Here is a 15,390-nt window from a genome sequence, read left to right as displayed (position 1 = left end):
CTAGTTTAGTTGAATTAATTAGTTGAACTAGTTAGTTGAATTAGTTGAGATACTTTATTTAGGTATATTTTTTGTAAGTGCTTAGTTGAATTAGTTGAACTAGTTGAATTAACAGAATTAGTTGAATTAATAGAACTAATAAGTGTTTAATGTTTCACCTATGAACATAGGAATGTCGTCTGACAACGAACACGATTTCATTATGTGCGAATACTGCGAAGACCAGCACGGCCTGTGCGGCAGAAATTTTCTAGTTGATGATAGACGCTTCAGCATCAAGCTGGATGAGAACTTCGAAGTGGATAGAGTAAGTCATAACGACAAGTCTTTTTTCATAATTAAGCATGACTTATGCTTCATTTGCTTCAACTTTTAATTTTAATTTTTCATTATTCTACTAGCGTATCCCCTGCCATGCAAGAATTTTTGTCTTCGATAAGATAGGTTTTAGTCCTAACGAAACAATGGAGGTAAAAAGAGTTTACTTGTAGACTGAGCATGGTTATACCTTCAACGTCAAATTATACAATGCAGACACATACACCTATTTTGAATGCAAAACTTGGCAAGCACTATGCAAGGCTTATGCTTTTGAGCCTGATATGGTTATCACCTTTGATATTCGTCCGGAAGATGATATTGAAGGTAATAGAGACATCTGGGTCGATGTGCAGACGCCTCCAGTTCTACCATTATGTGAGTTTCTCAACCATATTTATGTCTTCGATATGAGATTATTTGAACCAGTTGAATTAATAGATCTCAATTTATATTGACAGCTTATTTCCAATCAAGCAAACATGTCCGGCGCTTGGTAGACAGGACCGTCCACTGTCCTGGGGCTGAACTAAACTGCGAGGAGACAAGTCATTATGTTTCATGGCTTGAGGATCTTGATGCTGTCAAGACAAAAAAAATCCTGCACTTAGAAATGTTAGTACTCAAAACGTGCGACCAATAGTGTTCGTACAGAACTACGGTCACATATATTTAGGAAAGATGGTAAGATTTCTACTATTTCTCCTCAGTGCATCTTTTGCATACATTATTTTTTTAAGCTAAACTTCATTGCTAAGTATGTTACTATACGATGTTCTTCAACAGGGACTCCCGATGAATGTTGTGCCTGATTGGATCGAGACTAAAGGTACCATGAATATTGTTAGCTTACGGCCAAGATATCCTACAATGCACTTTAGTGCATTCAGGATTTCTAATAGCGAGGAATGCTTAATAGTAAAAGACTGGAGCAAAATTGTGAACAATTGCAGAGAGGTACTAGGGGGCAGCAATCAGAAGCGCAACCCACGATTAGGAGACAGGTTCATCTGCATGCTCCAATATGATGAATCAGGAAAGCTATGCATGTTCTATGCTATTTTACTTGAGAGAGAGCAGCAGGAGTGATTAATTAGCTAGTTCATGATCTTAGTACTTGTCCTCTCATGTCCGTGTTCTTCGTCCTGAACTTAATCTCAAAGAGTGATTTGCTTTTGTGGTGTTATGAATGCTTATAATATCATTACCATGTTGAAATCGATGATATCTTTGCTTCTGGTACAAGTGAATGTTTCTTCTTTAAGCTAGTGTTGGTGGTGATTAGATAGCGGTAATGACTATATGATGATTAAGTAGTGGTAATGAGACGGCTATTATATGATGATTTTTAGCTTGCTATGAAAACTGTTGTTGATGATGATATATATGATGCAAGAGTTTTTATATTAATATGATGATAATGATGATGAGTTATTATATTATTTATGAAAGAAACCGCAGATTAGTTTCAATTGGCTGGATTCTAGCTAAGTGATCAAGTATATGCCATATCCATATTACCTCAATCACTTAATTAGGTGATCAAGTATATATAATATGGATATGACATATACTTGATGATTTAGCTAGGATCCACATGCATCCAGTCAAACTAATCTACGGTACATTCACCTAATGATTTAACAACTCATTATAATGTATAACAATCACTAAATTAAATTGAAAACACAAAACTAAAGTAAAAGTAAAAAATAAAACCAAAACACACCCCAAACATTTAGTACCGGTTGGTGTTACCAACCGGTACTAATGTCCTACGCGCCCACGGAGCTGGCTCGTGCCACGTGGTTGCCCTTTAGCACCGGTTCGTGCTAAACCAGTAATAAAGGGGGGACCTTTAGTGCCCACACTTTAGTGCCGGTTACCGAACGGCACTAAAGGGCCTTACAAACCGGTGCTATTGCCCGGTTCTGCACTAGTGGCTGCATCCAGCAACCGAGTGATTCTCTTAATGATGGATTCTATGTCCTACACCACATGTTGGAGTACAGACGGGATCACCAGAACCTTCGCATGTCACCTAGATCCGGCGATGCCCATATTCTGCAATGGGCAAAGAACTTAGGAGATATCGAGGATCATCGAATTCCAGCTGATTTCTATCACATCCAGCGCGAACTTGCCCAAATCATCATGAAGGAGGTCGTCGGAAAAACAGGGATGTTCTACCAAGAAGGACAAATGTCGCGGGACGACGTCCGAACACGCGTAGCCGCTCAGCGTCTCGACCCGAAGCCTTTCACTAAGCTCAGGGACTATCTCCCTGACTTGGATGGACGGCACGACATGGAGTGATTGTCGATATATGACAATGTGTCTGTTTAGTCCATACTATCTGTATGACGAAACTTTGAGTTATGCATAACGAAACTTTATTTGTGATGTAATTAATGATATGTTGCTTCTATTTTTGCCAAGTCTGTCTCTTTCTGTTGCTCAACTATATATGTTGCATATCATCGACTCATGTGATGATGCAGGTTTATAGATCATCAATGGCGAAGAAGTGCTACGCCAGGAGTATACGACGAGTGGCCGGAATGTCAGGCCCGGGTGTACCGGTTTCCGGTTTTCGAGCGACAGCCAGTAGTTAGTTTAGGTTCACACTAATGCGAGAGAGGGATACGAATGCATGTACTGCATAGTTCCACTCTCACTCAAAGTGATATCTCTTCTCGCGTATATCATTGTTTAGATGGATGACGATGTAGTTGCAAGTAATCGAGGCTTGTATCGCTCTTTTCGAGATGATGACGAGAGACCACTTTGTGTTGGATGATGATTATGATGATGACATGATTTGATGAGACTATTTGTATGTATATGCTATGATTACATTTGTATGTGTATGATATGCTAAAGATTATTGTATAAACACTAGTAGAAAAGGGGGCTTTGGTCCAGCCAGAAAAGAGCATTAATCCCGGTTGCATTACGAACCGGGACTAATGTGAGCATTAGTCCTGGTTCAAGCGGCGAGGGCATCATACAGGCATTACTCCCGGTTTAAATGGGACCTTTAGTCCCGGTTCGTGGCACGAACCGGTATTAAAGGGTGCGATGCCCATTAGTACCGGTTCGTGGCACAAACCGGTACTAAAGGTTAGACCTTTAGTACTGGTTCACCGGTTCGTGCCACGAACCGGTACTAATGGGGTTGAGACCTTTAGTACCAGTTCGTGCCACGAACCGGTACTAATGGTGCAATTTTCAAAACCTACCCCCCCCCCCCGGTGCATCGCCTTTCAGTTTTGTAAAAAGCAAAAGAAAATGATAGAAGCTTCAAAATTTAAAATCCTTCAAGAGGTAGTTATGTTACTACATCTACTAGTTAGGAAAATTTAAAAACTTAAATTTGGACATGTTTTGCAAAAAATGTAGGGAAAATGTAAAACGGCTATAACTTTTGCATACGATGTCGGAAAAAAACATATAATATATCAAAATGTTCAGAACAAAAATCCGCATCCGATGGAGACGGCCTATGGCCTGTTTGCAAATTTTTAGAATCCTCAAATTCTAAAAGGAAAAAAGTTATGCTCAAATTTCAGTTTTTTTGAATTTTTGTTAAATCTGGTCAAACTATGGTCAAACTACTTATTCAAGAAGTATTAGTGTTACTAAATAATTATTCAAGAATATTAGTGTTACTAAATAATTATTTCAGTTTTTTTTAAATTTTGGTCAACTATGGTCAAACTGTGGTCAAACTATGGTCAAACTACTTATTCAAGAAATATTAGTGTTACTAAATAATTATTGATTTTTAGAACAATAGTTTCAAACTCAAACAGTAAAATGTGTGACTTCATGCTCAAGCTAAATTCCTGAGGGTTAATAGGATTGCCATCATACTATTGTCAGGAAAACAATATGGTTAATCCTAAGGCGTCTCTCTCTCCCTCTCTCCTCCCTCTCCCTCTCTCTCTTCCTCTCTCTCGCTCACTTTCTCTCACTCTCGCGATGATAAATCTGTTGTTTTCCCCTGCGACATTTTTCATAGGTATGCATGTGTAGTTATCGATGTTTATTTGCAATCCGGATCGCCGCTGGTATGAAAAAATGAATCTTGCGCTATAAATTATAAGTTTGCTTCCATAAAATATTTAAAAATATTTAACAAGTAAAATTAACATCATATTTAGATTCCACACATTTTCCTAATAAAATTTCATATATGATATGTTAAAATCGAAGTTACGGTTTAAAAGATACAGATAATTTAGATATTCATTTTGTTTGACTCAAATATATTCCAAAATAATATTTAAAAATACTTAACAAGTAAAAGTAATCTCATATTCATATTATACATATTTTTCTAATCAAATTTCATATATAACATGTTCAAATCGGAGTTACGGTTTACAAGATACGGATGATTTTAAAAAGCATTTGTTTGACTTAAATATGATCCGCGGATGAATTATCTAAAACATCAGGGGGTTTTCACAAAATGTAAAATTACGATTCGGGTATGACTTAAATCCGGACGGCGGGTTGATTTCAAGAAAAGACAGGGACTTTTGTGTAAGATATGAAAATAACGATTCGTTTTAAATTAAAACAGGACTGCGGGTTGAATTCTCTGAAATAGAGGGACTTTTCTGAAAAATGCCATGACGGACGAAAGAAACCCAATTTGCTTTATTATTAGGTAAGATCTATCCCTTAATCCCTTAATATAATAATAATAATAATAATAATAATAATAATAATAATAATAATAATAATAATAATAATAATAATAATAATAATAATAATAATAATACAAAGTTAGCAGTAGCGCTCCCTTACCAGTAGCGCTTCCTGCTAAAAAGCGCTGCAGATATTAGCAGTAGCGCTCTGCACTAAAGCGCGCTACTGCTAGCCATGTATAGCAGTAGCGTGGGACGACAGGCGCTACTTCTACACGTTAGCTGTAGCGCCTTATTAATAGTGTGTCGTCCCGCGCTACTAATAGGCAAAATACTCGCGCTACTGCTAGGGTTTTCCCTAGTAGTGACCCCCTAAGTTTCCCGACTCTGCAGAGCTAATATCGAGTGTCGAGGGTGATAGTTCTTATCTCACTTCTGATGTTGTCTCTGTAGAACAGCTAGTCAGTTGTGGGTTATCGAGGGTGGTTCCTCTTTCCCACCTCCGACAAAGCTTCTGTCGTGCACCCCGCAAGTCTGAATGCTGCCGAGGGTGATTCCTCCGGTTTCACCTCAATGGGATTGTCGAGTAGGAATCCAACGAGGGTGATTCCTCGGATTCCTTCTTGATGCGGTAGACACACAGTTACCTTTACTTTACTTCTGTTACTGAATAAAGTCGGGTCGGCCCTAAGGGGTACCCGCGCGAGCATATGATGTGAGTGAGGTAGAGTCGGGTTGACCTGAAGGGTACCCGCGAGATAACTACGTGGCATGGCCGGGCATTCTTAGCCCTTACCGCAAATCCATGAGGCGGGGCGATGGGGTCACATCAATCATGAGTCTCTGCTCGTTACCGCGCGCTCCCAATACACTAACGATTTGGATATTTGATCCGAGTAGGCCTTTGGCCTAATAGCACTAACCATCACGCGGAAATAAATATGGGTACTCGGTGTTGTGGCATCAGCCGAAGCTCTCTAGACGTCAGCGATTGAGCGGTGCGCAACAGACTGGACTTGTTAAGCCCGCGCTTGTATTAAGGGGGCTAGGTCTGCTTTCGTCTGCCCTCGCAACATGTAGGAGCGCAAAGGGTGATGGGACCAAGACCCCTGCGTGCATAGGATTAGTCCGGCGTGCTGACCTCTCTATTGAGCCTAGGTAGGGCTGTGGCGTGTCATTTTCACCGAGGTCGGGCAGGACCAAGAAAAGTGTGTCTAGCCGGAGTTAGTCGAGTGTGGTGGGTAAGTTGGTGCACCTGTGTAGAGAAGCTAAATCTATTCGAATAGTCGGATCCTTCGTAACGGACACTCGGAGTTGTATCCTAATCGATACAACTAGAACTGGATACTTGAGATGATAAATGGATATGATGGCTCAGGAATTGTTTTCTCGCAGGGAGTCGAGGAAGGATCTCTAGGCGATATTGATGTTATAACTACTACTCCCTCCGTTTCTTTTTACTCCGCATTTAAGATTTGGTCAAAGTCAAACTACACAAAGTTTGACCAAATTTATATTAAAAAATATGAACATCTACAATACTAAAACTATATAGTATGAAAATACGTTTCATGGTGCATCTGATAATATTGATTTCATATTGTGAATGTTTATTTTTTTTAATATGAAGTTGGTCAAATTCTATAAAGTTTGACTTTGACCAAACCTTATATGCGGACTAAAAAGAAACAGAGGGAGTACTATCTTTCCCTATTTTTTAATAACTAGCAAAAGAGCCCGTGCATTGCAACGGGAGAGAAAACATAACACACGCTCTTAACTCAACAACCATCACTCAAGACCACAATAGGTCCATCTCCTTTATTTTTGTGAGGCATCATATTTGTGTTGCCGCTTATCCTCCTTCTCACCATCGCCTATGATGGCCTCGGTGTTCACACAAAACAACAAAAAACGTGTGTTGAATATGGTTAATCCTAAGGCGTCTCTCTCTCCCTCTCTCCTCCCTCTCCCTCTCTCTCTCCCTCTCTCTCGCTCGCTTTCTCTCACTCTCGCGATGAGAAATCTGTTGTTTTCCCCTCCGACATTTTTCATAGGTATGCATGTGTAGTTATCGATGTTTATTTGCAATCCGGATCGCCGCTGGTATGAAAAAAAGAATCTTGCGCTATAAATTATAAGTTTGCTTCCATAAAAATATTTAAAAATATTTAACAAGTAAAATTAACATCATATTTAGATTCCACACATTCTCCTAATAAAATTTCATATATGATATGTTAAAATCGAAGTTACGGTTTAAAAGATACAGATAATTTAGAAATTCATTTTGTTTGACTCAAATATATTCCAAAATAATATTTAAAAATACTTAACAAGTAAAAGTAATCTCATATTCATATTATACATATTTTTCTAATCAAATTTCATATATAACATGTTCAAATCGGAGTTACGGTTTAAAAGATATGGATGATTTTAAAAAGTATTTGTTTGACTTAAATATGATCCATGGATGAATTATCTAAAACATCAGGGGGGTTTCACAAAATGTAAAATTACGATTTGGGTATGACTTAAATCCGGACGGCAGGTTGATTTCAAGAAAAGATAGGGACTTTTGTGTAAAATATAAAAATAACGATTCGTTTTAACTTAGAACAGGACTGCGTGTTGAATTCTCTGAAATAGAGGGACTTTTCTGAAAAATGCTATGACGGGCAAAAGAAACCCAATTTGCTTTATTATTAGGTAAGATCTATCCCTTAATCCCTTAATATAATCTATCCTCTATCCCTAATAATAAAGTACGGATTGACTCCGTGGGTTCACCGTCACAATACGCTTTCTTCCTATGAATTTACGCTTTCAGTTTGAATTTAAAACATATAAGCGAGGTGGTACTAATGTTGCCAGCGGTATAGATTTGACAAATACGTTTGCCAGATATAGAAAAAACGGTTCAACATCCCACCGGTAAATAAAAACGAGGCCCACGGGTCGTCCCGTCTCGCCCCTGTCTCGGGTTGTAGTGGAGGAAGATCGCATCTTCCTTCGGTGGCGATGGCGGAGAGCCATCCTTCGATGCCCTAGGCAGACTCACGACCCTCCGCGTGCTTGCGACGACGACATGCCCCACCAGCCCTAGCGCTCGATACGCCCAAGAGTCGCGGCCGCTCCTCACCTGATGACCCTCGCGATCTAGATTTGGAGGAGGGGTCGCCTCCTATTCTGTCCCATGCACCGGATGTGGAAGACGGATAGAGGAGCGAGGGAGGGGGCAAGCATAGAGGATTCTGGCGGTGGTGCTGCTCAGAACGATGGCAAAGGAGGAGGCTACTTTGGTTCTGACCTGCAGCGGCCGGTGTGGCGGGAGATGGGGTTGGCTGCTAAAGCAGTGAAACATGGATTGTTGAAGGTACGTGTGATATAGATGTTTGGGTAATCCGTCGTCAGTCCTAACGGATGCTAATATGTGAATTTTGTAGGAGCAATTAGGTCACGTGGATGGCTTCACCAAGTATCCATGGTATTTGCGGGGAACATGGCAGTCCCAAATTTACTCCAGTGACCCTGTTCAGCCAACTAGGATGAATTTCAAGCTATCTACATCATCGTCCTCATTCAGATATTTAGCAATCCAAAATTTGGGCCAAACCTACAAGAAAGCATGTTCCTCTTATATAAGATAATAAATCTCTGATGTTGTCATCATTGGTCTTGATGTTGGCGGTATGTACATGCCGTTTGTGCTGCTGGCTCTCGAGCCTGACAGACAGTTGTAGCTCCTTGACCGATCTCTGTCGAAAGTTTCAAAGCGAAGATTGATATGGTTGGAAATTACACTGATTTCTCACTGACAGATCTGTCTTTCTCCAGCTATTTTGTAGGGGCTAGCTATAGGCAGACAGGCTTCATGTTCTAGATTTTGACACATATGATGGAGATTTAATGGATAAAGTCCATGACTAATTACCTAGCTACTTTAGGAAAATCACAAAACAGTGAGCTAAATATAGGCCCGTTGAGCAGATGAAACATGTACACATATATCATGGTTCGCCTCCTAGCTGCAGCCTGTGTGCTCGACCGGGCACTGCTTGCATTTGAGGTTCGTTGACATCTCGCTTCGCACATATGGTAATTTTAGGTACTTTGTTATTGATCTACTTCTATCTTCCTACACTTTTTTTCTCATATATTCTGGGCCATGATATATAAGCACTCATATAGTTATTCCGACATACTTTGATCGCCACCTTGCTTGGGTCATCATATAGACATGAGTATTTAATTGTTTAATTTTATCTAATTTATTCTAACAATTTTCAAATTTAATTTGATTGTGGACCTAAAACATCACCGCACTTTGACAACAGAATTGGAGTGGTCTCTTATGTGTAATTTGATGCCTTAACTTCTTAAATAGGACATTGCAGACGGACAATGCTTTACTGGACATATTGGAGTTGGCTTTGCTAATCAACAAAGGAAGTGGCATGGGTTAAGGAATTAAGGTGCTAATCTGGTGAATTGTATTACCATTGTATGCTTCTCAATATAAGTCTACAAGGAGTTCGTTGATCCTCTTGCCTAATATGACGAATTCTAGATCTGAAAAAAAGGATCAACTCGAGGGTCTGAAAATTAGGGTAACTCTTTCATATCTTCTGATAAGCTTTGTTGATTTTTCAATTCTTAATCCTATTTCTCAGCATCTCAATTTTGGTAATGTAGATTGGTGCTACAAAACATAGTAAGCCACCTGACATCCGTGTCATGTTGCTGATCTTCATTTTTTTTAATATTCATCATATTATTCTGAACTATGTATCTCCTTTAAATAGAAAGTGATTATTCATTTAACATTTAAATGGGTGAAACTTCATATGTTGTTAGCATTGTGTGACATCCTGATTTCTAGGTGATTCAGTTTTGTTATTTAAAGCCGTGACCCATTTTTTAAATAAAAAAGTTGAACCTCAGAACATATGGATGTTGCACATAGCAAAGCTTTATTTCTTAAATTTCACCCCTCCGCCCTCCTTCCCTTTTGCTTCCTTCCTGCATAGGCAGCCGATTTGAAAGAAAATAGTGAAGCACTGAGTTGATGTGTTTGCTGTTGTGGCATTCTTCAGTTCGAGGAGCTTCGTGTAGGAATCGCTCCAAAATAAACCAGAATCCGCCATATCTACCTGTCTCTGATTCAAAAGGAAGCTCCTGGAGGTATAGAACCTCTGAGAATTTTTTTTACAGGAAGCACTTTCGATTGTCAATATGTATATCTAAGTTGTATAGTGCAAATGGTTGAGTGGACTTCAACTTTGCTGTAGAACTGAATGTTGTTCTTGTTGTAACATCATGTAGTTTCTGATGCTTCGTAGTTTAATTTGGGTCAGTGGGCTTGGTGCTGCAGGAGCGGGTGTACATGATGCTGAGCTTACAGGGCAAGGAGTACGCGGTACTAACTAACAACAAGGACGAGGAGGTGGGCGAGCGGAGGGCACCGAAGTGGACCTGAGTCCGGTCAGTGTTTAAGGAGGCACATACCAACCTATCAAACACTAACGGTCACGTTGCACTTTAAGGTATGTGTTTAGTAACATTGATACTATCTTAGGTTGATGGTGCCTACAGTTTTCTTTGATGTTTTTTGGACCGTCCCGTGAGAAACATTACTACTAGCATTTGACTGATTATTACTCCCTCCGTCCCAAAATATAAGAACGTTTTTGACACTATGAGGGAGTACTATGTGAATGAATGTTCCAACACATTAATGATTATCTACTACTGCTACGCTCCATCACTTCTAATTTTTTGATATGTTTTTCCAAGACAATTAACTGGTTCTCCTCACTACTATTCTATTCGTGCAGATTGGGTCAAGTTAATTTCCAATTTTATTCTCCATCCCTTTTGAATTGCCTTGTCATCTACACTAGATATTTATGAATAACAGTGTCTTGGTTTGATAGAATTTGAATATGGCAGTTCATGTTTCTTTTTATTTTTTGCTTACACACATTTTTAGCAATATCATGATTTGTGATTGAACAGGCTACCATTAAACCATTTTTTGACTAATTTTAACATAGCAAATTTACCATCCTGCTGGTAATAATATCTGGATTATGATTGCATTAACATTCAGCATATGCTCATCTTCCTCTCCATCCACATACCTTCAACTACTTGAAGCTACATATGGCTTCCAGAGAGGAGAATTGTAAGTTCCTTCGCGCGCCCAGTAGCAGGAAGCCTCGGAAGCCTTTGGACTGGCGCGTCATGAATCCTAAAGGCTTTTTGTATAGCGGCAAAGAGGAAGGCTTTTTAATTCAGACTCGGTTGCTGCTAGCTCCATTCTGCTTCCCATTACATTTAATTTAAGTACACACATATTTTCTCCGTGGGTTCACCGTCACAATGCGCTTTCTCTGTGGGTTTACGCTTTTAGTTTGAATTTAAAATGTACTCCGTATAAGCGAGGTGGTACTAATAAAAATAAAAATCCAGGACACATATACCTGGTACTCAGGAGTTGAACTCAACACCTCCACTTTGTTACCAAGGGTGCGACCAATTGAACTAGCGCATGATGTTGGTTGGAGCGGGCCGTTAATACTAATGAATAGTACTACCGATGACCTGCAGTGCTTCGCCGGGCTTGAAAAAATAGAGTGCTAGGCCTTTGCTGGGCCACAAGCCGCGGTGGAAAAATAGATAGCGCTGGGGGTGATCAGGTGAGCATCCATATTTTATGTTAGATTAGTCCCACATCGTTTGTTTAGATCAATCCGTAGCCCTTTATATACGTAGAAATTCTCCGGTATGACCAGCAGTTGCCTAAGCAAGGTTAACGTCAGAGCGGACAACCTTATAAAGGTCGGGCTGTCTTGAGCATTAAAAGAAACCAAGAAAGTTGTCCGTGGCAACGGAGAAGATTATAAGAAAGAGGCTCTGGGGATATGTGTGTTGGGCATGAACATAAAAGGAAGGATGCACATGCGCGCTTCATGATGCTTGAGTATTATTTAAATGAAGGAATTGAGGGAATTTAGGGATATCTTGGGTATTAAATTAAATGTAGGATGAATTTGAGGATAATTATGATTAAAGCGGGATTGTGTGGGACAGTTTGACTTCATGACATGACTGAAAAGCAGGAATGTGGAAAATTAGATTTAACGGTCGCATAGAAAAACTCCTAACTAAAGTGGGATTGTGGGGCAGTTGATTTCATGGCTCATCATTGCACGTTGCATGCCGTCTGGAAAACTAATGGGCGCAAAACAAAAATGACTCGTGTACTTAAACGGGATTGTGAGAAAATTAATCATTGCGATGTGTTATTTTATTTTAATTTCAAGCTCGAGACTTTGTGTTACTAATCTGATTTTAAACAGAAAATCAAGTGTGTTAATTGAAAAACTCTATTTTTTTGAAAACTTAATTGAACAGTTCTGAAGTGAGGGAATTAACAACAATTTGTGAGTTCCACAAGTTTTTCCCTCCATTCTTCATTCTGGCTTTTTTTTTGTTCTACTGAAACTCTACTCTGGTAGACATCACGGCAATAACATTAATTTTATACTATATCACTACAAATGCGAGTAATATCCGCTACTCGAGGAAAGAGGAATAGGAAAAATATGAAGTGAACTATATGTTTTTAGGATTATGTTCCCTTCTTCTATCTATATTCATACAAAATTTGTTAGAGTTGGATAGAAGAAGTGGCGCACTCGGCCGATTTGAAAATGAGCAACATTTCATAATTCTCATTAAATTTGAATCCACGTCAAAGTTTTTTCCCATTGCAACGCACGGGCATTTGTGCTAGTAATTTATTCCTAATAATAAAGCATGGATTGACTCCGTGGGTTCACCATCACAATACGCTTTCTTTATGTAAATTTACGCTTTCAGTTCGAATTTAAGACATATACATGAGGTGGTACTAATATTGTCATCGATATAGATTTTAAATTTAAGACATATACACGAGGTGGTACTAATATTGCCATCGATATAGATTCGATAAATTACGTTTTTCTACCGTCATGGGCTTTGCCCCATCAACAACAGCGCAGCGCAAAAATTAGTTGATTTTCATGGGGATCGAACTCACGATCTGCTGTTTTCATCTCAACATACAAAACCGATAGGCTAAAGCCATGCACGTTTTAGGTTATGAATTTCTTGTGTGTTTTCCTATCGTCATGGGCTTTGCCCTAAATGGGCCTAGATTGTGAGCAACAACTTTGCCCTTGCATATGGGCCGAGATTGTAGAGGAGCACAGCGCAAAAATTAGTTGATTTTTTTAAAATTATTAGTTGATTTTCATGGGGAGCGAACTCATGACCTGCTGTTTCATCTCAACGTGCACAACCGACTGGGCTAAAGCCGTGAATGTGTTAGGTTATGAATTTATTGAAAAATAAGCATAGCTGCCCCAAGAATCTAAGAAATAAATGATTATCGGCAATTAGAAAGACAAGAAAGGAAGGAATAACGCCAAGAAAAAAAAGGCAAATGAAGAAGTTGACTCCACGGGAAGGCAATGATTTAATTAGTGCAGCTTGATTGCTTTCCTACTTAAAAGCGGAGATGAAGATCTAAAAAAAAGCAACATGCACGCGGGGATAATTATTGTTGCTGATTGCCTTCCTACTTAAAAAGCAGGCATATATATGCATGTCATAAAATTAATTAGTAGGAAATCCAACATTAAATTATTTTATTTTATACTTGAACTTTCTGTTATTAATCTGATTTTTAGATAAAACCAAGATTTTTAATTGTACAATTTTGAACAAAAGTTTCTAAGTTCCATAATTTTCTTCCTCGGTTCCTGATTTTAGCTAATTTTCTTTTTTTTTCCTTTTAGTGAAACTCTGGCAGACACGACGGCAATTACATTATGTTTACACTATCACAAGAACAATCATTAGAGAGGAAAGTAACCTTTTTTGGCGGGGTGAGAAACCATATTTGTGACTTTTTAAGATATTGAGTGAACTGGATTTTTTTCAAATTTTTTTTACCTTCCTCTATCGATATAGATATATAATTTGTCACAGTTGCGCAGAAGAAGGGGGGATTTGTCAAAGTTGACTAGAAGAAGGTGCGCGTCGAGCAAGTTGGTGAAATGAACAAAATCGAACAATTCTTGCTAAATTTGAATCCGCACCAAAAGTTACTCCCATTGCAGCGCACGGGCATCTGTGCTAGAAAGATGACATATAAAGATGTAGGGAAATGACTGATGACCTTTTCTCTTTTTGTATGTATAGGTGATACCAAGCAATTGAATGAATTCATGTTGGAAGTCAACTTCTGTTAGGTAACTACATCTCAATCTTTTTGGAGCAATGAGTATGCACAAATTGATGTAATACAAATTCATCTAGGTGGATATATTGCAGTTTTATCTACAGTTATAGGAATTTACTTACCTCTGTGGTTTTGATAAAAGATCAGGATGTGTGTATTATAAACATGGTCAACCTAGCTGGAAATTTTTCACAAATGGGTATTATATGGTTGACTTAGTTGGAATTTTTTTAACAAAATTTCTATGAAATTCATACAGGTATTGTGATTGAGTTTGTCAGTAGAATAATGTCAATCTTTATTACCCCGTTGCAACGCACGGGCGTATGTGCTAGTAAAGACACGGATCGAGACTGGGATTTGTCACTCCGTATGACGGAGAGGTATCTCTGGGCCCACTCGATAATGCATCATCATAATGAGCTCAATGTGATCAAGGTGTTGGACACAGGATCATGCATTACGGTACGAGTAAAGTGACTTGCCGGTAACGAGACTGAACAAGGTATTGGGATACCGACGATCGAGTCTCGGGCAAGTAACGTACCGATTGACAAAGGGAATTGCATACAGGGTTTGATCGAATCCTCGACATCGTGGTTCATCCGATGACAACATCGAGGAGCATGTGGGAGCCATCATGGGTATCCAGATCCCGCTGTTGGTTATTGACTGAGAGCGTCTCGGTCATGTCTGCATGTCTCCCGAACCCGTAGGGTCTACACACTTAAGGTTCGGTGACGCTAGGGTTATTAGGAAGACTAGTATGTGACTACCGAATGTTGTTCGGAGTCCCGGATGGGATCCTGGACGTCACGAGGAGATCCGAAAGGGTCCGGAGGTAAAGATTTATATATGGGAAGTTGTCAAACGGACACCGGGAAGTTTCGGGGTCATACCGGTATTGTACCGGGGCCATCGGAAGGGTTTCGGGGGTCCACCGGGAGGGGCCACCCCTCCCGGGGGGCAACATGGGCTGCGTGGGGCAGGGAGCCAGCCCCTGGTGGGCTGGCCGCACCCCCCTCCCTTGGTCCCATGCGCCTAGGGTTGAGGGGGAACCCTAGAGGGGGCGCCCCCCTTGGCTTGGGGGGCAAGCCACCCTCTCCCCTCTCCCCT

General features: G+C 39.7%; 1 protein-coding gene across 1 annotated transcript in view; it reads left to right on the top strand.

The window, feature by feature from the left end:
* The first annotated feature begins 8,175 nt into the window (after positions 1 to 8,175).
* Positions 8,176 to 15,390, top strand: part of LOC123191479 (uncharacterized) — a 13,583-nt gene continuing 6,368 nt past the window's right edge. The window contains exon 1 of the mRNA XM_044604197.1: positions 8,176 to 8,355. Within this exon, the coding sequence (XP_044460132.1) occupies positions 8,176 to 8,355 (180 nt within the window). The remainder of the gene's footprint in view (positions 8,356 to 15,390) is intronic.

This window comes from Triticum aestivum, chromosome 2A (genome assembly GCF_018294505.1).
Source record: "Triticum aestivum cultivar Chinese Spring chromosome 2A, IWGSC CS RefSeq v2.1, whole genome shotgun sequence".
Classification (NCBI taxonomy): Eukaryota; Viridiplantae; Streptophyta; class Magnoliopsida; order Poales; family Poaceae; genus Triticum; species Triticum aestivum.
The sequence above is the reverse complement of the archived record's forward strand: the minus strand, read 5'-3'. Positions and strand labels throughout refer to the sequence as shown.